The 26028-nt window shown below is 41.3% G+C and overlaps 1 protein-coding gene across 1 annotated transcript in view; it reads left to right on the top strand.

The window, feature by feature from the left end:
- LOC147701762 (sulfotransferase 2B1-like) overlaps positions 1-26028 on the top strand; it is a 251611-nt gene that overhangs the window by 51895 nt on the left and 173688 nt on the right. Inside the window, exon 2 of the mRNA XM_086930380.1 lies at positions 16953-17095. Coding sequence (XP_086786506.1) covers positions 16960-17095 — 136 coding nt within the window. The 5' untranslated portion in view covers positions 16953-16959. The remainder of the gene's footprint in view (positions 1-16952; positions 17096-26028) is intronic.

Below are 26028 nucleotides of genomic sequence, written 5' to 3'. Positions count from 1 at the left end.
ATGAATGGGGCAACTGAAAAGATTCCTACCTCGCCCACCTCCCACACACATACATCTTTCACAGCAGGGGCTGCCGCATGGGACTAGTGTCCCTCCTTACACAGGGATTCCTTAGCTGAACTCGACCGTATGAGAGTCAGTGCGCGTGGCTGTCTCAGAGACAACGTGGGTCTAGTAGTGGATGTAAGAGCGCAGGACTCCCAAGAGACAGCTCTGGCTGCGGCCTTGAGAATGCCAGTTTGCACGGACTCTGTAGATGTACAGTCCCAGCAGGAGTAGGGCTGCTCCTGTGCCATGGCGATCGTGCATCTCTTGTAGAGATGCTTCTGATATAAATTTGTCCACTATTTTGAGGTTTACAAGGTGACCTATTAGAAATATGGGAAGTTTGTAGTGAAACAACTGCACATGTATCGATATGATGGGGCTGGAACCCCTCATTGTGTCTGCTTCAAGGGTGGACATGAAACCTCTTACTATTAGAAACATTTTGCACCTGAATACTTCGCATCACATTTGCTTCAATAACCCATATCGAAATGTCGAAATGTATTCAAATTAAAACAACATTTTGCAAATATGTTTGTTTTGCCAAAATTCCTTTGCTATCATGGAATCCTTCCATGGTGCCACTGTCATTTCTCTCCCGTTGGTATTTGCAATTGGGTGAAATTCGATGCTTTCAATATGGTTGGTGTTCAAATGACTCAGAGGTTCTATCAGATTGGTTAGTTTTAGGATGGCACTCCGATTGAGAATATCGTGCTTCCCCCTTGAACTAAAGTGCGGAATAATTTTGTGTATAAGTGAGACAGCTGGGTACATTAAGTCAGGATCTTCTTCTTGCTCCTTGTTCCTTGGTTCGGTGATTGATTTGGCTATCTTGTCTGAGTTGCCCTGGAATGGGATAGTAGACTGGGCTGCTAGTTCATACTGAGGGGATATGGGGAGGTCGCAGCTTACAGTGGAGGGTCTTTGATGCTGCACCTTTGGGCGAGGAGTTCAGTTTTGTGCCTTTGTCCTTTTCCGGAAGTAGTGCATAATGCTTTTTTGTTCTGCCTGGGGATTCTGCACTGTAGGGCCGCACTCCGGTTGCATTTTTGGATGTTCTTGTGTGGGAGTGTGTACACTTTGGCAGCTGGCTGATTCTATTGATGTGACTGTGTGGGGCAAACTTGGAGGTAGGGATCCCTGCCAGGTTTCCCCTTGCTCCTCCTGAACCTTAGTGCTTGCATCTTTAAACTTTGGTTCTTGGGGGATTGTTTCTGGAATCAGGTTCGTTTTTTGACAGCAGGCTCCCAAAGGATCTTGGCCCTGGAGCCTGTTGGGCTGTTGTGTTTTTTGTTTTCTTTGCAGCTTCTTTTACCTGGATTTCCTTAATCTCTTGCGTTCTCGTTTTGTTAAAGAGGTCAATTGTTTTTTATGCCTGTAGGGTAGAGGGCCAGGATCCTCGCTCCCTAGGTTAGCTGGGTCCTGAGTGCGGTTGTCTTGGGGAGTGAGGTCTTCTAGAAGTGCAATGTGTACTGTTGGTAAATGAACTGTCATTGGGAGTCCTTCCATTGCGTCTGGCCCAAGGTCCTCGCCAATTGAGATGTCACTGCTGGTTATACTGGTTAAGTTATCGGATGGAGTATCGGTGGAGTGAGTTTCCATGATGTCTTGGTGCTCTTTTGTTTTGTTTTGGACTTCCCATAGAATGTCTGTTAAGATGGTTGGTAAAACTTTTACTTGGTTCATTGTTTCCGAACATTGGAATTCGTGGAACGTGGTGTGTGGGTCTTTCTGAACACGCTCTATGAGAGAATTAAGCTCTAGTATCTTGCAGTCTATACCAACCACGTGAGATGCCAAGATTTGTAGAAGGTCTATCTGTAGCTCTAATTTTTCAGAGTGTCGGAGTAATTCTAAGGAAATGGTTTCCATAATACTAATAAATGGTGGCCACAACGGTGCCTGCACTGGTGGCATGTTGTCTGTTTGATTGCTAGAGGATGGTAAACTGGTCCTGACTTTGGCCCCTGGCTTATTCCACGCCAGCACTCTGGGATCTCCACCATGACCTGTGCCTGGGGTAAGTGTTCCTTGTTCCCTTGTTTTTCTGGGCTCAGTTCCTTTAGGAGGGGTTGTTTTGGTTGGTGAACAAATAGAGTAATGAAGGGGGAATAGCTCCGACGGACCGTTCGGTGTTTGACAGTTTGTCTCATGGTGAATCATTAAACTGCCAGAGCAAATGCAATTGTTAGCTTCCAGAGTTTCTGGACATGAGAGGGATTGAGGTTTAGGTGTTATTTGTTCCTTGGGTTGGCCATCGGGGCCGTCTGTGCATTGTTGACCCTTCTGTGCCTTGACTCCTTCCAGTTTGGGGGGAACCTTGACTTTTCTGTGTTCGTCCCGATGGTCCTGGTCGTGTTGGTGCCTTTCGACCATTCCTGTGCCGGTTACGCCCTTGTCTAGTATGTTACTAATGTCCGTTCTTGATGCTAGGTTTGCGGTCCCAGGGTCAGGCTCCCAAGTATGAACCCAGACTTAATGAGCGACGCTTCGTTGGGAAGTTTGGTGTTTTTACCGTTGATACCTCTGCGTGGGCGTTTGCGTGGATTGCTGCTTCCGTTAAGTTTATTTGTGCTTCAACTGTGAGTTTGTTGGGTGTTTCCCAAGGGTTATAACTGTTCTTTCGTGGGGTATTGCTCAGAGGCTGCAAAACTGACGACATCGAACCCACTGACTGAGATGTTCTCTTATTGCTATTGGTGAGTGTGAGCTTCTGCAGCATGGATGGTGATGAGGGAAGGATTAAAAAGTCTTTGATCTTGGAATTTTTTAGATGTGGGGTTGGTTGTGATGTTAATTCTGTGGGGGTGTTGGCAATTGTGTCTTGCGCTTCTGCTAGGTCTTCATCGGAGGAATCGTGGGTTCCTTCTTTCATTTTTCTGGTGTGTGATTGGTTTCTTTTCTTAATTGTGGGGTTTATTCTAATTTTTCCGGATCTCATGATAGTAGATTTTTTTTTTTTTTTGGGAGCCTGCTTCCTCCCTTTTTTTACTTTGCTCCCTTCGGCCACTCCGCCTTCCGCCTTCCGTACCTCACCCTTGAGCTGACAGGGGCGGGAGGCTTTTGCGCTCTTGAATAAAGATGATGGGTGGTAAAAGTATGTAGTTGGTTAGTAGTTATGAAGTGGTGATGAGTTGGGGGGCCAGCTCTGATTTGGGGGTGGATAGGTTGGGCTCTCTCTGGCAGGGGTTGAGGGGGTGGGTTTCTCCTGCCGTCCCAGTGGACCACTGGCTCTCCCCCTTTCTCCTTCACTTTCTCCTTTAGCCTGTGATCCTCTCCATGGGATGAGGTGATGAGATGATGAGATGATGAGATGGCAACTGGATGGCTAGTAGGATCAATGGGAGAGGCGAGAAGCGGAAAAGGAAGTACGACAGGACTGGTCTGCAAACGAGCAGAGCGCTCAGGGGGTGCCTCCCGCCAAATCGTACCTAGTCAGATTGGTCTAAGCTGCCCCCCGGGCTCTTACTTGGCAGCTGCTTCTAACGGCAGCTGCGCTCGTGCTTTGACCCTGGCCCCCGCCCTAAGCTCGGCTGGCCTCGGCTGGCCTCACTCCCTTAGGCCCCTTGGATCCTGGGGCTGTATGGCAGAGGCAACAAGGATGAGGAGATAACGCCGGGTTATACAATTGCTTACCCGTTGCCCGTGGCTTGCCTGCCCAGAGCTGGGCGCGGACACCAGACACCAGACACCAGACACCAGACACCAGACACCAGACACCAGTAATGAAACGCCCTCTGCGCCCTCCTCAGGCAAAGCCTCTCCTCACCACTCTTTTGTGGCTGCAAGTGGCTCCAAGCTAGCAAACAGGGAGGCAGGCGGGCAGGACCGTGAGTGGAACGGGTCGCGCCGGAGCCAACCTTTTGCTGTATGGCCACCTGGCTCGGCACCTCGGCACCTCGACCTTAGGTTGAAGATGGGGCGGGGGTCGGGTGGCAAGCAGACTCCCCCTAGACCTAGACCTAGGTGCCCGCTCGCTATACGCTGCATGCCGCCTCCGATGCAACTTTCAGCCCCAGCTCAGCTTCTGTTCTGTTCTGTAGTCCTGCTCTGCTGGTGCCGCGCACGCGATCGCCACCTTCTAAGTCAACATAAATATAATGAACCAGGTCCATTAGCATGCATGTCTACCAATTATTTCCAAGTGGGCTTATTAATTCATAAAACGCGACAAAAACATATCCAATAAAGCCCATGTGGGGCTGGAGCATATTACAATATGCCCTACTCCACTGTGTAAATCTTATGTCAATCACTCATGATGGTATTTCAGTCACTCTAGATTCATATTGTCGATGTAGGTATGTTTAGGATGCCAATTCTTCAACATGAGTTGCAGACAACATTGTCTCCTACAAAATAATGATAAAGTGCCATCACTGTATTAAAAATGTTAAAAACAAACATAGCTTCAAACTAAAAAGATTCACTTTTACAATTATCCCAGGTGTACCCACAATTCCTCATCTTTATTATATATCAAAACACCCTCCTCCTTCCGAAAGAGAAGAGGCCACAACGGGGGACAGTATGGAAGCACCTTTATTCCAACAATAATGGCGAATGCATTTCGGCAAGATATTGCCTTCCTCAGCACCCAAGTATTCAGGAGGCTCCCATGGTGATAATGTTTCAGTCCTGCAGCCTTTAGTTTTCAGTTGAAGTAGGCTCCGTCCCAAACAATGTACTCCCACCTGTTGCAGCTCACTATGTTGTCGTGACTGCAGCGCCCAGAATGCTTCACCCTGCTTCCAGGTAGGTGGTGTGTGGAGAAACTGTAAAACCAGCTGGTCGGGCAAAATGCAGGATTCGTAGGCACCCCAATATTTCTGCTTGACATCAGAACTTAGCGCCTCCTTATGTCCCCGCTACGCTTCAGCCCCAAAGTACAGGAAGATTCTCGGCGGGGGCAGCAATGTGAATACATGCCGCCCAATGTGTATGTATATATATATATATATATATATATATATATATATATATATATATTCACTAAAAAAAACAGAGGTTTCATCAGTGATGTCATGAGTGATGTCACTGACCATGTCATGAGTGATGTAATATGTGACGTCATCAGCAGTGCATTGCAGGCGCGCAAGTTATAGTGAGTCCAACTAACTATAACGTGGGAATTTCAATCGTTTTAGGTCAGTAAAATTTCCAGCTAACTATAACTGGTGTGAAACCTCTGTTTTTTTCAGTGAATTTAATAGGTTTTTTAAATGCTAATTCCTAACTATAACTGGTCTGAAACCTATGGTTTTTTCAGTGAATGTCATAGGTTTTTTAAATGCTAATTCCTAACTATAACTAGTGTGAAACCTATGGTTTTTTCAGTGAATTTCAAAGGTTTTTTAATAGAAAATTTCTATAGCTATGTAATGTAATTTTTTTAAAATGAATCCTACATAGTATATTTGTGTAATACAATTTTTTTTATGTATATTCATATATATATTTTTTTTTGCCCTGGAGCACTCCCGATGCGCGTACCGGTGAGCGCACCAGTAAGCGCAGTATTACGGCGCGCCGAGGTGCGCGTACCGGGGCGCGTCCTTTTAGCGCACCCCAAAAAAAAGAAAAAAATAATAATGAAGAAGTGAGCATAAAGAAAGGCGGCAGAAAGAGTGGTGTAAAGAGAAAGAGAGATAGAGGGAGGAACACAGAGGGACTGTGTAATAGATAGTAAGACGGAGAAAAGGTGTTAGAGGAAGTAACTGAGAAAAGGAAAGACATGGGGAGTGACAGAGAGAAAGGACAGAGAGAGAAAAGGAAGGAGTGACAGAAAAGGACCGAGTGAACCAAAAAAGAAAGGAAAGTGAGGGAGTATGGGTGAGCAGTGGGACTGAAAGAAGTTGAATGTGGTAGGAAAGTAAGGAAAAGAGAAGTAAACATGGAGAATAAGTTACTTACATTTTGTACTTTTATGTGCTGACATTTGATTGGTTAAGTACATGAATATATATGAAACATGAGAGGGAAACACAGCCATTTTGACTAATACTACCTGAGGTACATTTTGAAAGAATTTTGACAGAAAACTTCAACTTCTTTGAAAAAGGTAAGTTGTTAATTTGGAAGGGGAACTATGTTGTGCACTTTAAGTTAATTTGGGAAAACTTTTTCTGATAGTTATATACTATCCCTTTGTAAGAGTTAGAGATTGAGATAGACTTCTCTGTTATAATTATGGATTGAGTTAGGCTTCTCTGGTATAATTATGAATTTACTTAGGCTTCACCACATGCACTTTTTAATAGTTCTACTTCCTGCCTGAAACCATACACTGCCCAAAAATTACTTCACTGTTAAAAACTCAGAAGTACCTGTCTGAACTTAAACCCAACAGCACCCTAACTCTACTAATATAGTCAATTGTTATGCAATTTTCAGAAAGAAAATGGAAGGAGAAAAACAATCAACTGTTATTTCTTTCAAAATAAAGGTGGAAAATCCAGAAGAACAAAAAGATGAACTCGATTTCATAGATGAATCTTTGGACTAACAGTTAATAGAATGTTTGGAACAAATAGAATCATGTACTAATAATTATGAGGAAATTCCGGACAATATTATGTTAGAAGTTTTATTAAATTTTGAAAAAGAATCAGAAGAATAAATTTATATTTAATAATTAAAAATTGTTTGAGACATTATTCATTTTTATATGTAATTCATGAAGTAGTACCAAAATGATTATATTATAAAATGAGACTTATAGTATACTGTGCAACTTTTTTGTGTTACATAGTAAGTTTACTCATAGTTACTACCTTTCTCCCACTATATTATCTCCAATGTGTATGTTACATCTCTTTTTCATCATAAGGGAGCAGGATAGACTACCCATGATCCCCTAGGACTTCTCAGGGAAAGGATCTGTTTCTGCTTTCCTGACAGACTATGTTATGGATTCCATATACCACAATAACTTCTATAACAACATGCAAGATATCTACAGAGGAAACGGTGTACATTAAATTTAAGTCTCTACATTGGTACCTACATGTAGGTACTTAAATAAAAAAAAAACAACAAAAAGATTTTTTTTTAAAAACAGCTACTTTGTTTTTAAACTGTCATTGTTTTTTCCCCATGGTACACTCCCCGGTACGCTCCCCGGTGCGCGTACAGGGCGCTCCCCCTGCGAAATTCAAAATCTGCGAAAATCAATTTTTTTTTTCTCCCGCGGAGCCCTTTTATAGCCCCCACATCAAACCTATGGGGTCAGGGGGGTCTACTCTGCCCCCTTATGGTCATTTCCCCCTTTGTTTTTGCCACCTCTTGTGTCTCGATCTTACCGAGACACAAGATGGTGGTTGCTCCGGAGTGTTTCGAATGTTTACAGACACCCGAGAGCCAATCAGCTTTCCGCGCGCAAGTCGCGTAGCGCGCCCGGTGCGCGTACCGGGGCGCGCTTATAGATATATATATTTTTTGGAACCTAAATTACTCAAAAACCACTGGAGCACATATCTTGAGACATAGCAAAGGCACATCGGGCTACCAGTCCCTACAATTTTGCCAAGTTTGGTGGAAATCCATTCAGCCGTTCAGGCTAAAAGTGAGGTCGACCGCCCTATGGAAATTAACATGGGGAAAACACGTTTTGGGACCCCCTTTTATCTCGGCCCCCGCTTGACGAATCACCCCCAAACTTTGTGGGAAGGACCGGAGCGCCGCGAGGCAAATTTGAGGACATTTACAGGCAGATTCCTCAACCAGCGCCAAAGTTATTCCCAATAGAATATTGAGATTTTGCATTGCAAATAATCCTAACTATAACTACCTACTGGCGACTGCCAGTAGGTTATATATATATATATATATATATATATATATATATATATATATATATATATATATATATATATATATATATATATATATATATATATATATGCCATAAAATCTAATTAAATACATTTGATTTGATTATGAATTAAGAAATGTCATTATTTAAAAATCTTTAAACTTATTTTTCCCACTCTAGTCAGTGCAACAGTAGAGAAAGTGTTGGTAAAAATTACTATTCCCACTCCAATGAGTGCAAGGGTTAGAGGGACAAATGTCTACTAAACGTGCCGCCTTTTGTGCAGAAATATAAGGAAGATGATATGTAGATCTATGAAGACACCATACAATTGTTAGATATAAGAACAGTTGTGGAGAATCCTCCACTCATAGACAAATGTTGCCCCCTCTGTTTATTTTATAATGATATAAGTCTTAGGGCAAGTAAATTGAAACTGAAATTATACAAGAGCCATGTGTTGGGATGTCTTGTTGGAGATGATCAGTTTCCATAACTAGCTAAAGCTGAAGAACTGTGGTATAATCATGAGCTGGGAGGGAGTCAGAGTCTGTTAGATGGAAAGAATTCATATTCCAATAAATTCATGATGTCTTGCAATCGATCATCTATGTAGGTTTTCCTGTTGCTCCTATCTACTTCACAAATGTCTTCTTAGGTACATTTCCTGTTTATGGCTTATATCAGTGCCATCGCTCCATTGACTGGGCAGGTAAAAGTCAATAGCCAAGGTTAAGTACAGCTGAAGCTTAGATCAGAGTAAAGAGATCCATAAAGACCTATGATCATTAGGAAATTGAGAGATTGGATGATTCTATTTTTGAGTGACTTTGCTTGAGATCTAGCATGATGGATAGCATTTACATTCTTACTGCACGACTAACTGAAATAGCCTACAATATTTAGATGAGGGATTTTAACTGTGAAAGGCAGTGACTTAACCTTTAAAGTGGGATGGAAAATGGTAAGGGTACCTGACCTAGGAATCCATTCATTACATTCTCATTGTGATTATATTCAGAACCAGTTACCATTCTTTTAAGCTGAATTGATTTTAGCTGGTGGGTGACACCTTCAGGCCAATTCCGAAGGAAGGATGTGGCATGTCTGGAGCTGGGCCTGGTGGCTAAGTGGTCACATTTTCAAGTGGGAAACAGCGTTTACAGCACTGTCATTACATTGCGTTCCTTTAAAACGAGGTCGTTACACCAACCATGTTGTTAGAACACGATTCATTTACATTGCAAGTCACTTGCTGTAGGGGGTGCTCTAAGCTAAGGAATAATAAGTATAATTTACCATTCCAACCTCTTCCCTACTGTTGCGCAGTCTGGAGTTGGAATAGTAAATAAATTATACTATTCCTAAGTCCATCGCCACCCATACAGCAAGTCGATCTAATGACCTGCGTTGCAAAGGTATCACGTTCTAACAACGTGGTCGTTGTAAAGACCGCTTTGTTATGTTATGTTATTATGTTATGTTATGTTATTAAGTCACTTACAGAGCGCGCTAACACTGATTAGTTTCTTGGCGCTAAAATTGACAGTAACACAACCCAAGGTGGCGGAGGTGGATTAAAAAGCTTGTCTAAAGAGCCAGGTCTTCAGAGCTTTCCGAAAAGGTAGAAGGTCTTGGCAAGATCGGATCTCCAGGGGAAAGGTGTTCCATAGACAGGGGGCAAGGGTTGCAAATCTACGTCCACCAGAGCGTTTGAGTTTAAAGGGGGGGGTCTGGAGCAGGGCTAGATGGAGTGAACGGAGGTTACGGGAGGGGACGTGTCTGGTGATCAGTTGATTGATAAATTTAGGGCTTTTGCCATGTAATGACTTGAAGACCATACAGCCTGCTTTAAAATAGCAGTGTTGTATGACTGGAAGCCAATGCAGCTTGATGAGAAGAGGAGTCGCCGCCTGCCATCTAGGTTGCTTTAAAATCAGCCTAGCAGCGTAGTTCTGCACCATCTGGAGGCGCTTAAGTAAATAGTTGGGGAGACCTAGGTAAATGGCATTTGCGTAATCCAGGTGGGACAGGACAGTGGCGATCACAACCTGGGTAATCGCTCCAGGCGTTAGTAAACGCCTGACCTTCCTGATTTTTTTTAGTTGGTAGAAGCATTTGGAGACCACTTGTCCCACTTGTGTTTTTAGTGAAAGATCACTGTCCACAATGACTCCAAGCGTTTTAGCCGAAGGAAAGCAATGTAATAGCATGCGTTGAAACATGCTATATTCATTCAAATCCTTTTGGATCCACTCAGCATTTCATCCTTCAGAGAGCATTGACATGATTGTCACTGATTTGGCTAACAGGAAACATAAGCTGTTTAGTATCTGGTTGCTGCAGTTGATGAACTGGTCCTATCGAAATAGTTGTTAGATTGTATGTGATGTAATGGTTCTGGGGCACCCTGCCCCAAAAGTTGGACACACACTAGAAGTCCACACTATCATTTTGACCATGTAAGCCCTATTATAATGCCGGGTATCCGAATACATGTGATTGCAATTTTAAAAAGATGGTGAATTGAATAATACAATATATGAACAAATGATAAAATGAACACCATGGTAGACAGCAATGTTTACATAACACCAATCTATGTTGGAGTCTCTTCCTTTCGAGCCACTTGATTCAGATCTACATTAGCATCAAAATCCCATATTCACACGTTAATTTGACAACCTTTAACTTACATTCCTTTTACTCATAGTTTGTGGGTATTATTTGCAGTCTACAGCATTGATTTGGTATTATTATGCCGTATGCCCTAAGAAAGATACACAACCAGCCTGCACCAGTGTTTGACCTTCAAACGACTGTGACTTCGATGCTCCCTCAAAGTGCAGAAGCTCCACGTATCTGATGCTCACAGATTTTATATACTGTTTCCTAACAATGGGGCCGATTATGATTGCGTTTTTTCTGCATCCTCCGGCCGGCGGAAGCCACCACCGGCCCGGAGGATGCGGAAAAACCGCTGCAGAGCCTCCAAATACCCACCGCCATATTAGGATGGCTGGAGGGTATTGAATTCTGTCTGCCGCTTTTCCGCTGTGGTCGCATTACGAGTGCGGTGGAAAAGCCCTAATATGGTGGCGGTGTCTAACAGACACCGCCAGCCATATTAGGATGGTGGGAAAGACATGCTTTTCCGCGGCGCCTTTTCCGCCGTGGAAAATAATACAGACTTTCACTTCGGGGGCCCGTTGCGGGCCACCTGGGTGAAGGGGGGTTGAGGGGTGCACATGGGGGCTACCTTTGGTACCCCCCTGCATTTGCGTGCACAAAGCAGCAAGCACTGAGCGGTGCCTGCCGCTTTGTGCATGCAAATGCGATGCATGCATTTTTAGCCTTGCGGCGGGTGCAGCTTGAAGCTGCACCCGCCGCAATGTTAAAGATAGAGGATGTGACCGCCACCCTGGCGGTCACATCCTAATCTGCTCGGAGGGAACGCCGCAGCCCCTGTGGACGTTCCCTCCTCCTCAGGGGTCACGGACGGACTCCGCGATGATAATCAAGCCCAATGTTTCGAGAAAAGCAAGCATTGTGAAGTCTGATGTAAAGTTCGAAAAGAAACATGAGAATATTCTTCCACATTTGGTTAAAACTTTTGTTTCGTCCTACATATATTGTACAAAGATATCATTTAAACTACTAATGCATATCAACCCATAAAACGTTCTAAAACGATTGTTTGGACCTACACATATTGTGCAAATAAAGAAATGCAAAAATTATTCAAATAGCAGCAAAAGACAAAGCACATGACACTAGATCGTCTGATTCTTTTCATTGGCTGTTAGTTTTCTTTTCTCCCGGTTCTTTATCGGAACACAAAACCAGCCTGTCCGAGAGGATCTGCTATCTATCAATTGTTGATGTTTAGTGCATTTTTGGGCAATAATGCTCCCCATTATTAGAAGGGACAGTACTGACTTATTCAGCCTGTTGGGGGATGCAGATGAAGGCATCCTATCAGCGTAAGCCAAAGGAGCAGCAAACTCAGTAATTCAAGGGAGTTTACATTATCAGTCAGGCCCACATTAAATGAAGCTAATTTAATGTAAAACATATTTGATCATTCGACATATGTTGATAGAGAATATAAGGATCTTATGATTCTAAATTAACTCTGATGCATTTAAAAATAATTTAGTGTGGTTACAAATAATGCTTGTCAGTATGATTTATTGGTATTTTGAATGTACTAATGTATAAACATGTTTTAAATCAAAGTATTAAAAACGTATTTTAGGCGTATACCATTAATAGATATGTAACATACATTCTCTGAAAGTTTCACGAATATTCCATTAATTAGGAATGAATAACACCTTTTCTTATTTTGTCATTTCAGTGCGCATGTTTACACATAAAAGGCACCATCATATTCAGGTTAAACATTGATAATTAAGTGGTTACTATTAGTTACACACACACATATAAAATAATAAGGAAATATTAGAGATAAAACTCCATAATGTGAGGGTTCACTATTTACACATTTCCAGCACACGTTAAGGTAAAATAGTACTTTCAATTAATCAATCACAGTCTATATTATTTACACAAATTGTATTGTCTAACCTACAGTGTTCTCTACATGCTTTTACAATGCAGTAACTACATTTATCTTGTCTTGTCTATTTTCTTGAACGTGAGTTGGTACACGTTTATTATTTTACCCTCAGAAATGTAATGATGCAGTTCCTCCTGTCTTTGAAAGTTTAAATATGATTCCCACTCTCACACAACCAAATTGAACTTCATATATGTTTTATTGATTTATAGTTCCCTAGAGAAGAGGGGGGTTGGGCTACAGACACATAGATTGTAGTTTCCCATTATGTTAGAGGAGCAGCAAAATGTATGAGGCTGGAGAAGAATGTTCTGGATACTCCGTTATGCAAAGTTGCAGGTAAAAATATGGGCATTCTGAGAAACTGGATAAATAGAGGACTACAAAAGAAACAATCACTCATGCCTTAATTTCTCAAAAGATATGGGTACATAGCACATCACAAGTCCTTAATCTGTGGATTGATTATGAGGCACGTGGGGGCATATTATCAAGCCGAATTTTGCTACTTTAGCAGCCGTTTTCGGCCAAAAAGCTGCGATTTAAATATTGCTCAATTATCAAGGACAGGCTAACGCGTGTTTCTTTGAGTTAGCGGATGCCTTTTCTCCACTTTGCATGTCAGCGATTATCATCGCGAATAACATGCAAAGTGGTTGTTCCTCACAGAACAACATGGGTAAACATCGCTAAAACTGCATAGCGATATTTACAAGGATGCCCCAGATACGCAAATCGATGATCAAAGTCGTGCTAAGGCCCCTTTATTGCAGGATTTTAAATCCTGCTATTAATCCGACTTAGCCAACTGTAACATGGTAGGTGGATCTCAGGGCTAAATCCACACCGGCCTATTATTAATGTTTACATTATCGCAGGTCATTTTTCGCTGCTTTTTCCACGCTAACGTATGTAATCACCCTCTATCGCTGGATTTCACATAGCCTGGGTGAAAAGCGTTAATAATACGTCGCTAACCCGGCACTGAAATCCAACAATAGAAGGCAAAAATAAAAATCGCACTATGCACGATTTGCGATAATTATCGCATGTGCTTGATAATATGCCCCATAGTTTGTTTTTCTATAGCCTGTTTCTTGTGGAAAAAAACTTGCATGGCAAGTGACTAACTGATGCTGGACAGTAGCGGTAAGTCCTGTGACGTCTGGGAGAGCACTGACTTGGATAATAAGACTGAGGTCATGAGCAAGCTGTTTTGCTTTCTTGAAGCTGTTGCCTGGAAATATGGATCGGTGGTTACTTGCGTGGAGTATGGAGTAGTGCCAGATCATGCGACCTCAATAAGCACACTGACTTGCGGTGCAAGGCTAACCGGGTCATTTATAGTTGACAGATAGCCTGTCTTCCCTATTTAGTGTATATATCCATGTATACAATCTAAATAGTCAGGCTGGATGGTTGATGACAATTGGTGGATATCTGTCATTTAAATAACCCCTTAAGTCACTGAGAATGTTGGTTGCCCTTTTTAAAACTTTTTCTGGTTGCAGGCCATGAATGGCTGCTGTTACGGGGTAGCATTAGGTGAAGCCACCTCCTCGAGAGCACTGGTTTATGGTGCAATAGACGAGCATGGGTCAGCTCAAATGTGTGGAGCGCACTTGTCAAATGCTCAACAGCTCAACAAATGTAAAAGCTGCTCACAGCCCCAAGCAGCCATTAAGCAGTGAATCTCTATTGCAGTGCATGGACACTTGGTCATTCATGTAATTTAATGGAGGTACTCTCTAGGCATATTAACTCAATCAATAGCTAGAAACTTGGTGGTGAGAATAAACTTTTTATCTGGGTTGATGCAAACTGTTATTGACACTATATTAAAGCAATGGTTGAATGACTCTGAGCAAAGCAAAGCAATTATTTTATGGCGGCTGACCAAAAAGCCATGCTCTGTGTACTTTTTTTTTTTAATGCTGATGATATGGGCTAGGGCAACACCCAAAGCTCCCTGTAGCCATCTCTAAAAACGAGACTGCTGTTAATAATCCTACCAGTGTTGAATGATTCTACTCTTCTATCATTCAAATTTTTTTCAAAATTCCTTTATTCAACTGTATACAATGCAGTCATAAAAGTACAATAAAAAGCATATACATGCAAAACAGTGTAAAAAAGACATTTTATCAAGAACGAGAAGTCACAAGAAAACATACAAGTTCTAAAAATATAAATATGCTGTTTATCTAAAAAACATATTACCGGGGAGGAATAATTCGAATAACATTTAACCTTCCATGCTTTTTCTAAATTTCAGGGCTGTTTTTAGAAAATTACATAAAAACAAGGTACTTTCACAATGTAGCATTTGAAGATAAAGTAAAGCAGGCCTTATTTGTACAAAATTCAATTGTTTAAAAAGGGGTTTTAAAAACAGTTTTCGTGGTATCGTGTAATAGGAGCATATAAATAAAAAGTGAGCCAGGTCTTGCGGAGACTTACTGTCGCAGCCGCAAGCTGGCAACACTTGTCCCCTGTGGGCCCCACTGGGCACAGCTAGCAACAAATGATACAAGTCAAAGCGAAATCTAGACAACAGAAAACGTTCGTATCTGGAAATGGGCCAAGATAGATAGGGTTCAATTTGCACGCAAGATTTTGTTAAAACATGCTTCCTCACGCTACCTTTTTTAAGCTCCAACTCTTCCCTAGCTAGCTGCCGATTCAACATAAAGGTATCCTTCACATAGGTTACATCTTGTTTGGATACTTGCTGTGGTGCTAGGAAAAGTTCCAGCCGACCCAATTCATGAAGACAGTTTCTGATATCTTTTAACCAAGGTATCTTGTATTTCCCTTCCCAATTGAGTGCTTCGAGAAGGATGTTTTGGGTAAATGGTATATCATCATTCGTCCAGCAGTTTAACCAACACAGCAAAGGGTTAACAGCTATTTTATCTCCTAGGTAGGGCATACCTAATTCTTCATGAATGGAGAAATTAGCTGTGCCTTTAGGTAGACTTAGCACTTGTTTTAGGAAATTGTTTTCAGTTGTTACAAGGTCACCCACAGGAACAAAGCCTCAAATTTCACTCCCGTAACAGGCCACAGCGGTGCTTTTGGCTTGATACTGTTTCATCAGAGCAACCGCTGGCGTATTTCCCATTTTACGTGCGAAGTCTGTTATTGCAGCATTAGTCCTTGCTGTTTCTCGAGTATTTTTCCTTACCGCAGGACCCCAAGTGAGTTTATGGTCAAACAATACGCCAAGGTATGAGAAAGTCTTTGTTATCGGTATTTTTTCCCCATTAACGAAAAAGGGATAAGACTTTTTTTAAACCAGAACCTATCTTCATGACAAATGATTTTGTGTTGTTGATGCTCAGGCCCCGTGATTTCATAAATGAAAAAAAAGAATCAAGTAATATTTGAAGGCCTAGTGCAGTTCTGGAGATAAGGACGGCGTCGTCTGCGAAAAGCAGAACAGGTACGCCCTTTCTCCCTATGTGTGGATAGTCAGTATGTGTTTTTAAAAGATGCACCTCAAGACCATTAATATATAGATTAAAAAGAAATGGCGCTAAAATACAGCCCTGCCTAACCACCCGATTTATCTTAAAATCTCTGGTAACTTTCAAGTCTTTTGTATAGCGAACATTAGCTCGAGTGTCGCTATGGAGGTCGGCTAAAAAATTAATCAAATTCTTCTCAACCCCCATTTTGAGTAGGACGTCCCAGAGCCTGCCTCTATCGACACAATCAAAGGCCGATGATAAGTCCATAAAGGCCATATACACAGTTCCTTTTCTGGCCATAGTATACTTGCCACTGATTAAGTATAGGTTCAGGCAATGAGTTATTGTTGAGTGCCCTGGTCTGAACCCATATTGAACGGGGGACATTACATTGTTGATTTTAGCCCACATGGTCAGCCTATTTAAAATTATTCCTCCCACTACCTTTGCAACTGAATTTATCCGGGAGATGAGCCTATAACATGCTGCATTGTTTCTGTCACCCTTCTTGTAAACGGGTATTATGATTGAGGCCCCCCAGGACTTTGGGCTCCCGGTTGCGACTCCAGCATTGACAACCGCAGCAAGAATTGGGGCCCAAAGTGAGATGTTTGATTTAAATAAATCTGGCGGAAGGCCGTCTGGACCCGGGACCTTATTACTGGATAGGCCACGAATCCCCTTCTCAACTTCTTCAACTGTGAAGTGCAAAGGAGCTTCTTCTATCATTCTCTTTAGGATAAAAAAAGTTCTAGGCTACATAATATTTTGACTTTGTAAAAAAAATGATGCAGACTAATGACCAAAAATGTTCTAACTATTGAGGAAATTAACATTCGACTATTTTCCAACTCAGCATCAAAATTATATCGTTTTGGGATTATGTTGCAATTATTATTCTGTGCTATGTGAAAAAGTATTCACATATATCTCCATAGGAGAATATTCATTGACAATGTGCTGTGCTACAGAAATTATACATTGAATCCATAATAATTGTCCTTGTGTACTCTGGTTTGCCATTTTTCTGTAGCTACATCATGTCGGATGAATATATTTCCTACAAAGGCTTCTTTTTTCACCCCTTGTCAAGCAACGCAACAAGTCTCAACTTTACAGAAAATGAGTTCCAGGTATTGGATGACGACGTCTTCAATATAACATACCCGAAGACAGGTATGTCTGAACTTGTATTATATCCTTTGGAAATTCTTTTTTTGCTTAAATTACTTCTCAAGTTGTGGCATTTGTGTTGGCATGAGTAAAACTGAATAAACTACTATATAGTTTCAGAACTACAATAATTTCCAGACGACTTATCTTTTGAGAGAACTTAAAAAATAGTTTGTTCCAAGTTCATATTTGACTCAATCAACAGAGGAGGAAAGTTAGATTAAATGGCTTTAATGATTCGAATGTATGAGGTCACCATTTGTTTTGTGATGGGAATCTCCCAGGTACTTGGTGGTGAACTATGCTTTATTTCATAAATAGCTATGACTACACTAGACTGAGCCTATTTACAGTAGAGAGTAACAAGATCTCATCATTCTTAAGCCGTAAATTACCTAAAACACCATATCTCCTTAATGTGCTGTCCCCCTTGAATTTCACTTTAGAAACCTGTTTCGTAAACAAATAGTCAGTGTATTCACATCTGTACACATCTTTTTTGGTGCGTAGATGGTAGTCTCACAACAGTGTAAAAAGGGAAGAAGATACAACGCAACTTTATTGTGACTCTTCTGTATTCACCTATTTTATGATGCATTAACCATTGTTTTGTAAATTAGAGACTTATAGAATGGAGATTGTGTGGGCTAATTTGATTGTTAACAATCATGTAAACCACAGCCTTTGAAACTCAAACCATATTCAAACCAGTGTTGTAGAGGCTGGTGAGGTGCGAACCGATAAGCTCACAAGATGCTGGCGAACAGCAATGGCCACTAAAAGATGTGTAGGTCAACTGGAGAGGAAAGGATTGATGATAAAGTTGATATTCAGAGGTTTATGTTTTTGTTATTATTAATGATCCGTTTTCCTGTTTTGCATACTTAGCAGGGTCCTTTGGAGGCTTGTTCGAATTGCCAGTGTTTGCTGATTAGAATCATAATTCAGTATGTATAGAATTGATCTTTTCATCGTAAAACAGTAACTTTATTTTGTGTAGTTATTCTGCTTGGGATGGAGAAAGAGCACTTTTGTGTAAGTGCTGTGTTGAGAGTGCCTCTGCCCTGCAAGTGCATATGCATGGAGGAGATTCTATTGGCTGACTGCTACTGTGATCTTGAGGAGCTTTATGAGCACTATACAAGCTTCCTCTCCGTGAGGTTTAGGAGGCAGCTATGGCAGTTTGGTAGCATTCGTACAGTTGTATGTTGTTTTTGGCATACGTGACATATGCATGCTACATACATGTCAGTATAAGTCATAGGATTAATGTTTAACATATGTTGAGTTTTTGATTTTGTCATACTGTTCTATGTAGTTGTAAGGGTTTTTCCAGCAGTGAGAAAAATTCCTGGTTTGCCATGGGGAGAGTAGTGTGACGCTGTTATCAGGACGCTGGTTTCAGGTTACACAGTTCATTTGTTCTGCTTCAAAAGGTGATATCGCCGCATATCACTGTGTTGTGGACGTACAACACAAGTTTTGGGTTCTAGGTGTGTTGAGTAAATTGTATGTATGATAGTGAGAATTGTCTATGAAATCGTAGCATTGAGTATAGGGACTTGGTGCGCCTGTTTTAAAACTCTCTGTGAAAAGAGTAATAGGATATATCTGAGCTTGTGTGAAGGGTAAGCGTTGTTTTCTCTCCTAAGGTTAAAGTCCTAAGGAAGAAAGATAAGCGTTGTTTTCTTACTGGCGAAAGAGGTTACTCCTAAGGTTAAAGTCCTGAGGAAGAAACAAGTATGCATGAATAGGGATTTCCTCTGTATGAATGCTTTTGTAAATGTGGTAGAAAATATTCTGAAGAAGTAGCGTCGTCTATTTCAAGTGAAAGAGTAAAATCTGTGTGTCTGAAAAGCTACTGTCCTTTTTAGGGAAGCAGGCAAATGAATTGTTTTGTGTAGTCACTAAATTGTTCAAAAATTAATTTTAAAGCACTTTGGAGCCTTCGGGTAAAGTCTGCTCTATTTAGATGTATTTAAAAATGTTCTGCGCTATTTTATAAGCATTTTAAGGGTCCCGATCGAAAATTGTAAGGGAGGGGCTGTTTTGTGAGCGAGAGCATGTGGGGAGAGCTTGAAGCCGCAGCGGCTGTGTGCGTCAGAGCCGCCGCGCTCTGATTGGCTGAGGCGTCCGTAGCGTCATAGCAAAGCAGCGCTATGATTCGCTGACAGCGTTTCAATGTTTAGAAGTGGTTGCGCAGTGATTGGCTGATGCACGTCACCACTGTCTGCCGAGATATTTATATATTGCATTTGCAAGTGTCCCCAAGTTTATTCCATATTAAAGAGCAGTAGAACAGCTCGAATATAGAAATAAGCCCCTGCTTTGGTTTCCCTCGCTACAATCGTGCTGTTGATTTAAAGGGAAGCGTGTCATTGCTGATGCGTGTGGCGAGCGTTGCGCGCAGTATTGAAATCACATTTTCTAAAGGAGGGGCTGAGCGTGAGGGGAGAAAGAGAGACTGCAGTAGCGGTATACCTCACAGCAAAGGTGCGCTGTGATTGGCTGGAGCGTTATGGCCACCGCGCTGTAATTGTCTGAAGCGGCGCAAACAGTGCTGTGATTGGCTGAGATACTCTGAGTGGTCGCGCTGCTATTGGCTAATGCGCGTTACCACTGCCGAGTAATTCTTTACTTTTACGAGTGTTTTGACGAGATTTTCCTTCTTGCTATAACAGCGCCTTGCGTGTCACAGCTGATGAGTGTTTTGGCGGCTGATGAATGTTGTGTCACAGGCGAAATTGATTTGAAGGTCACTGTTTGTGGTGTCCCACGAGGGCAGCGTGTGATTTGTTGACAGCAGCATTGTATGGACGAGGTGCACTGGGGAGATCGCGCTGTGTTTGAAGTGGTCATGCATTATGTTTAGGCTGACGACTACACTTGGATTACGTTGTTGTGAGCTGATGTGCTTTTTCTGTCAAGGTTTGAATGAAGATTACAACTGGTGGCTGGTTGACTGAGCGGTGCGGAGAATTTTTCTTGAGTGTTGGGTTAGAACCTGTTGATTGTTGGTTCACAGTAGTTTGATCTGTATAGCAGAAGTGTGATTTGATTGAGGTGTGGCCAGTTCTTTATTCTGTTTTTAGGTGGTTCTACCTCCTAATTGTTTCAGTTGGTGCTTTTAATTGGTTTAATTTTTTTTTGCTGCCCAAATAAAAAAAAAAGTTTAACATTGCTTGGCTTTGTGGACTTATTAGTAATCTTTGCATGTTGATTAATTAGTGTAGCGGGGTCAATAAAGTAAATAGATTTTGTTGTGGTCAATTTAATAAAGGTAAATATTTTTTTTTTAAAACATGGATATTTATTAACAAGAGAAAGAGAAATGTTTTTCTCCTATCAGAAAATGAAAAATGTATTTAAACATGTTGAAAAGGTTGTTTCTATATGTGAGAGCAAAATAATGAATAAAGCACCTCCCCAAAAAGAAATCGTTTTTAAAGAAAATTTGATTCCCAAATTAGCAAATCTAAATAATAAACCTGTCCGAGTAGAGTTTATTGATCAGTGTAGAAATGATGTTGTAAGTATAGATCAGGACAGAAATTCAAGCAGCCCCCCAGAACAGGTTAATGTAACGCCAAGAGTCCTAGTTCACATTAATAGAGTCCCAGCCCAGATACCTAAAACAGAAAGGTATGATGAGATGTCTAGTACTTCTGGAATTAATATTCCTGATTATGTAAATTTTACAAATGATTTAACTGAGCAGTTAACCAGAAACATGGAAGCAGTGACAGATCCTGTGATAATTGGACCTGTTCTCCCAGTGCTTAGAAAAGATGAAACTAGTCCCGCAGCTTTAATGGTCCCATTGAATTCTGAAATTCAAAAGTTTGATGAAAAACTTTATTCTAATGTATCTGAAAGTCAGCTAGTAATGATTCCAACTCAGCAAGAGAGAGTGATGACTTTAGCTTCAGCTAGTGAGGACTCTGACATTGACCTGATTGACCTGACACAGCCTGATGAGTACAAATTACTGGATGATGCTGTTGTAGAAATGTCTTTTGATTTTGAAATTGATTTGAAAAAACAAAAGCTGTTTCAGAAAAATTACAGAATGGATTTCTCTGAAAAGGACATTGAAAGCTTGAACAATACAGGTAAAATTGCTCATATAAAAGATTTAATTTGGACTTTGTGAAAATGGGGTAATCTGAATATATGGAAAACAAAATGGATGAAGAAAAAGGAGAAGGAAAAAGCAAATTTAGCTCTTGTAAGGAAGTGTAAAAATTCGCCCAGAAATATCATTGAGAATGAATCATGGTGTCCACAGATACAAAATGAGATAAATGAGCTGAATCAACAGCTACAAATACAGCAACAAGTGGTGATTCAGCAGAATGAGATATCTTAGCCGCCCTTTCCAAATTATGTTAATGAGCAAAAATACAATACATATACAGGATTCAGTGGAGACCAGGAAACCAGATCATATCTAGTTAAAATTGCAATCAAGCAGGGAATAGAATTTCCTAATGTTCTGCAGTACAAAATGAAACCAGACCCAGAGAGCCAACCAATTTTTGCTTTAAGGTTCCAAGAGAGAGTTTTAGCATGGTGTTGCCTTCCTCAAGAGTTCACTGAGAGTACTTCTATTTTTAATGAATTGACCTTAGAAGATTTAGAATTACTTGGTAAATCAACATTGGTCCAGTGTATAGATAATTTGCTTGTAGCAGCAAAAGCAAGAAACAACGGTGTAACAGACACCATAACTCTTTTGAATCATTTGGCAGAAGAGGGTCACAAAGTGTCACCTGCGAAATTGCAGTTTTGTAAAAAAAGAGGTTAAATACCTTGAACATAGAATTGCAAAAGGAACCGGACAGGTAACTATTAAGAGAAATAAAATGATTCAGGCAATGGAATTCCCAAAGAAACAAAAACAGGTAAGAATGTTCCTAGGCATGGTTGGATACTGTCGCCAATGGATTAATGGTTTCTCAGTAATTGCGAAGCCATTGCAAAGATTGACAAAAGCAGATGGAAAAGACCCAATTGTCCTGACAGAAATTGAACTTGAAGCCTTTGAGCAATTTAAAAAGAGTTTGTGTGAAGCTCCTGTTCTAGGCATGCCAGACTTCGACAAAAAAATTGAGCTTCTTGACCAAATAGCAGTGATAAAATATGTTGCAAATGGAGAGAAAAATAATTATGTCTCAAAAGGCAATGCGTATGCAGGTACCATTGCTAAGTTCTGTGCTCAGGAGAGGGTTGCAATCAATTGGGAAAAATGTATTGAACATGTTTCAAGCATTCTCATATTAATCTTTGTGATTCAGACATGGCAAAAATTAAAACTATTACAAGATGAGGAAAAAAAACACATGGCTCAAAGCAGGTTGCATACAGCAAGAGGAAGATGGAATTTGGGTTTACAAAGATGGCAGACCTGTTATGCCCAATTGCATGATTGTTGACATGGCACGATGTACCATGGTCCAGGTCATTTAGGAAGAGACACAATGATTCGACTGTTCAGAAAGACATGGTACAATCCGAAGTTCAGATTAGTTGCGGAGTCACTTTGTCAAAGATGTCTGACATGCCAGAAATACAATCCAGGTCAAAAGGCAATTGAGAGTTTGGGCACCATAGGCCGGGAGGGTGGTTCATCTACAAGTATTCAAATAGATTTCTTTGAAATGCCCCAACATAACAAACTGAGATATGTCCTAGTCATCATTTATTTATTTTCAAAATGGGTAGAAGCTTTTCCAATAAGAAAAAAAAATGACACAATTACTGTGTACTCTTTTTTCTGACCCATCTATAGCACAGACAATTTCCCAAACCACACAATGGGACAAGTTAACGGAGCAAAAACGTAACCGCATCTGAACCATTCTGCATGGTACAATACAAACAGAATATCTTAGAAATAATGTGGCACCTAAAGGTTTGCTGGTTACCAATGCTCCTCACATTTTTTTAGAAGATCCAGTGTTCAGGGAAGAGTAGTTTCAGATTGCGTGGCACTGTACCCGCGACTAGTTAGTGCTCATTATAAAAACGGCCTTAAGACTATCTGAGGGAAGGATGGTGGAAATCCAAGTCACTGAGAACCACTTTAAAACAACACTAACAGGGTACAAAAAGAAATGAGAAGAATTGAACAGAGGTCAATGAATATAAAGATAACCTCACCCAGTCCAAAGCCCAAAGATTTCAAATGGATCTGAAACGCTTCTCCTTCACAAAAGTCTATCCCAAATGCCAACCCTGATTACACCCCCCCCCCTCCACCCCCCCCCCACGGAACACAAACAACTCTGATGTATCAGAGGATGATGCATCGAAAGCAAATGTGTCAATTGGGAGGAGTTATAGACCTAGACAGCGGGCAGGGGAAGAAATAGACAACACCAATACCAACAGAATTGGCCAGCTTTCCAAACACCGGTGAGGGCGGTAACTTCCAAAATCAGTTCCAACATCCTCAGTTTCCAATGATGAGCTGGAACTCAAGCTTTATGCCAAACCCACCTTACCCACAGAACACATACCATCTGCCTTTCTTTAGAAAGAGGCCGGAGAGGTCGCAGGAAAAGCGGGACACATCAGGTCCACTGGGAACAGGAGGAGGTGGTGGGAAACAACACACAAAGCATATCCCGGAACCAACAAGCAGGAACCAGCAATCAGAGAGTTTAGTCACCAACCTCTCTTCTGTGAATCTCACACACATAGAATGAATAGTCCTGGAATATGGACTCGGGTTTGTGCTGACGGCACGCCACGATCTCTTTCGATTGCATTGTGAACTGGCCGAGTTTTTTAGAAACGTAAAACTGAAATATCCTTTTTTGAGTAGCAAAAACCTACTGAGGCCTCTTACCCCCTGAGTGACACTAGGATACGACTAAAATCTACATTTACCCCTCCTCCACACACTGTTCCAGCTAAAATAACTGCCTTTGAACAGGCAGTGTTCAACGATGTGGAGGCATTTCAAGAAACAGGAGCTTTCAAAAATATTAGTGCGGCTAAATTTCATGCTGTATAATCTCTACAGTCTAACACTACCATTGTCATAAAAACAGCTGACAAGGGGGGTAGAGTGGTTATCCAGGACACTACGAACTATGTTAAGGAATGTAGGCACCTGTTAGATGACTGTTGGAATTACACTCCGCTACCTACAGACCCTTTTCCCCATATTAGAGGCACTACCAAAAACCTAGTGGATCATGCTGAAGCCAATGGGTATATTACTAAGCAGGAGGCTGATTTCTTAACAGGTGATGGAATCATCCCTTATTTTTTTATCCTGCCAAAAACCCATAAGAACTGGACGTCCTATCATTGCAGGCATTGATTCCTTGTTGGGGCCACTGTCACTGTACTGCGATTATTTTCAAAAACCTCTCATTCAAAAGGTCTCGACTTATATGAGAGATGCGAGAAGCCTCCTGGCTCTTTTGCAAGATCTCAGAGAGGACAATGATTCATCTATCCTGGTCTCTATGGATATCAAGAGTCTTTATACCAGCATTCCCCAGGATGATACTATCCCGGTCCAGAGTGATGCTTTAAATGCAGCCCCTTGGAATTTCCAGACACTCAGACAGGTTTTACATTGTTTGTGCTACTCTAGCACTGCAGAAAAGTTTTTGGGAGTACAGGGAGGACCTGTACCTGCAGTCCACAGGAACTTCAGTGGGCAGCACTTTCGCCCCGAGCGTGGCTGATCGAAATGTCCACAAATTTGAGTGCAAGTACATTCTGACCATAGATAACCCTTACATGTCCTATATATCCTTCTGGAAGATATATAGATGACGTATTTGTCATCTGGCAAGGTCCTCAAACCTCATTGTTGGAATTCTTTGATTTGATCAATTCTTGGGATCCCAATATAAGGTTCATGCATACCTTCCATAAAGAAGAGATAATCTTCCTAGATGTATTCAGAACAAAGTCAGAAGGGAGATTGCTCACGAAAACTCATTACAAACTGACAGGTAAGAACAACTTGTTGTCGTTTTCTAGTTTTCACCCAAGACCGTTGCAAGAAAATCTCTCTTATGGGCAATACCTTCGGTTAAGGCTTAATTGCAGTAAGGTGGAGGACTATAGCTCTCAATCCGGGAAACCTACAAAGCAACTCCATAAATGTGGTTACCCAGAAAGAATCCTGAATAAAAGCTGCAAAAGAGTGAGGAATCAACCCAGGGAGGCCCTCCTTGAAGACACACCATGAAACACTGAAGAAATTCCACTAACTTGTGTCACCACCTATAGTGTTGCATCCAACGCTATTATGAAATCCATCAAGAAAACCCTGGTGGATTCTTGAAAGTAACAATTTAAAATGGGAAACACCTCTTTTTTCTTTCAAGAAGGCAAGAAGTATCAAGGATACTTTAGTGTATACACGCCCCAGGAAAACTGACACTGACGACGAACCATCAGTACTCAGCGCTTAGGGTTTACCCAGGATTTCAGGTCATTTCCCCTGTGGATCATGTAGTGTTTGCTACCTGACCACACCTACAAAAACACTGGATCTGGAGAGTGGTAAGACATGGACACAACTATCACACACAAATTGTAATTTGACGAATGTGGTCTACCTGATTACTTGCCCTTGTGGTTCAAGATACGTGGGTATGACCACAGGAAAAATAAAACAATGGGTGTGTGAACACAGTCGCAACATCCGTTGTAGAAAGACTACCACCAAGCTGACTGAACATGTCTTACAGTCAAACCACACTGCTAACGACTTGCGATGGACTGTGATAGAACAAATAAAACCTGTAAATAAGTCTTCCCAAACATTGTTCGAGAAGGAACAATGATGGAATTATCCCCTTTCTACACATGTGCATGGACTCAATGACAATATACCCTGGGGTTTGGTGATGAGGCGCTGATATTCAATTAAATAAAACATCTTGACTACTGGTCTGATACAT

Source organism: Lissotriton vulgaris, chromosome 7 (genome assembly GCF_964263255.1).
Source record: "Lissotriton vulgaris chromosome 7, aLisVul1.2, whole genome shotgun sequence".
NCBI classification, from domain to species: domain Eukaryota; kingdom Metazoa; phylum Chordata; class Amphibia; order Caudata; family Salamandridae; genus Lissotriton; species Lissotriton vulgaris.
This window is presented reverse-complemented; position numbering and strand designations above follow the sequence as displayed.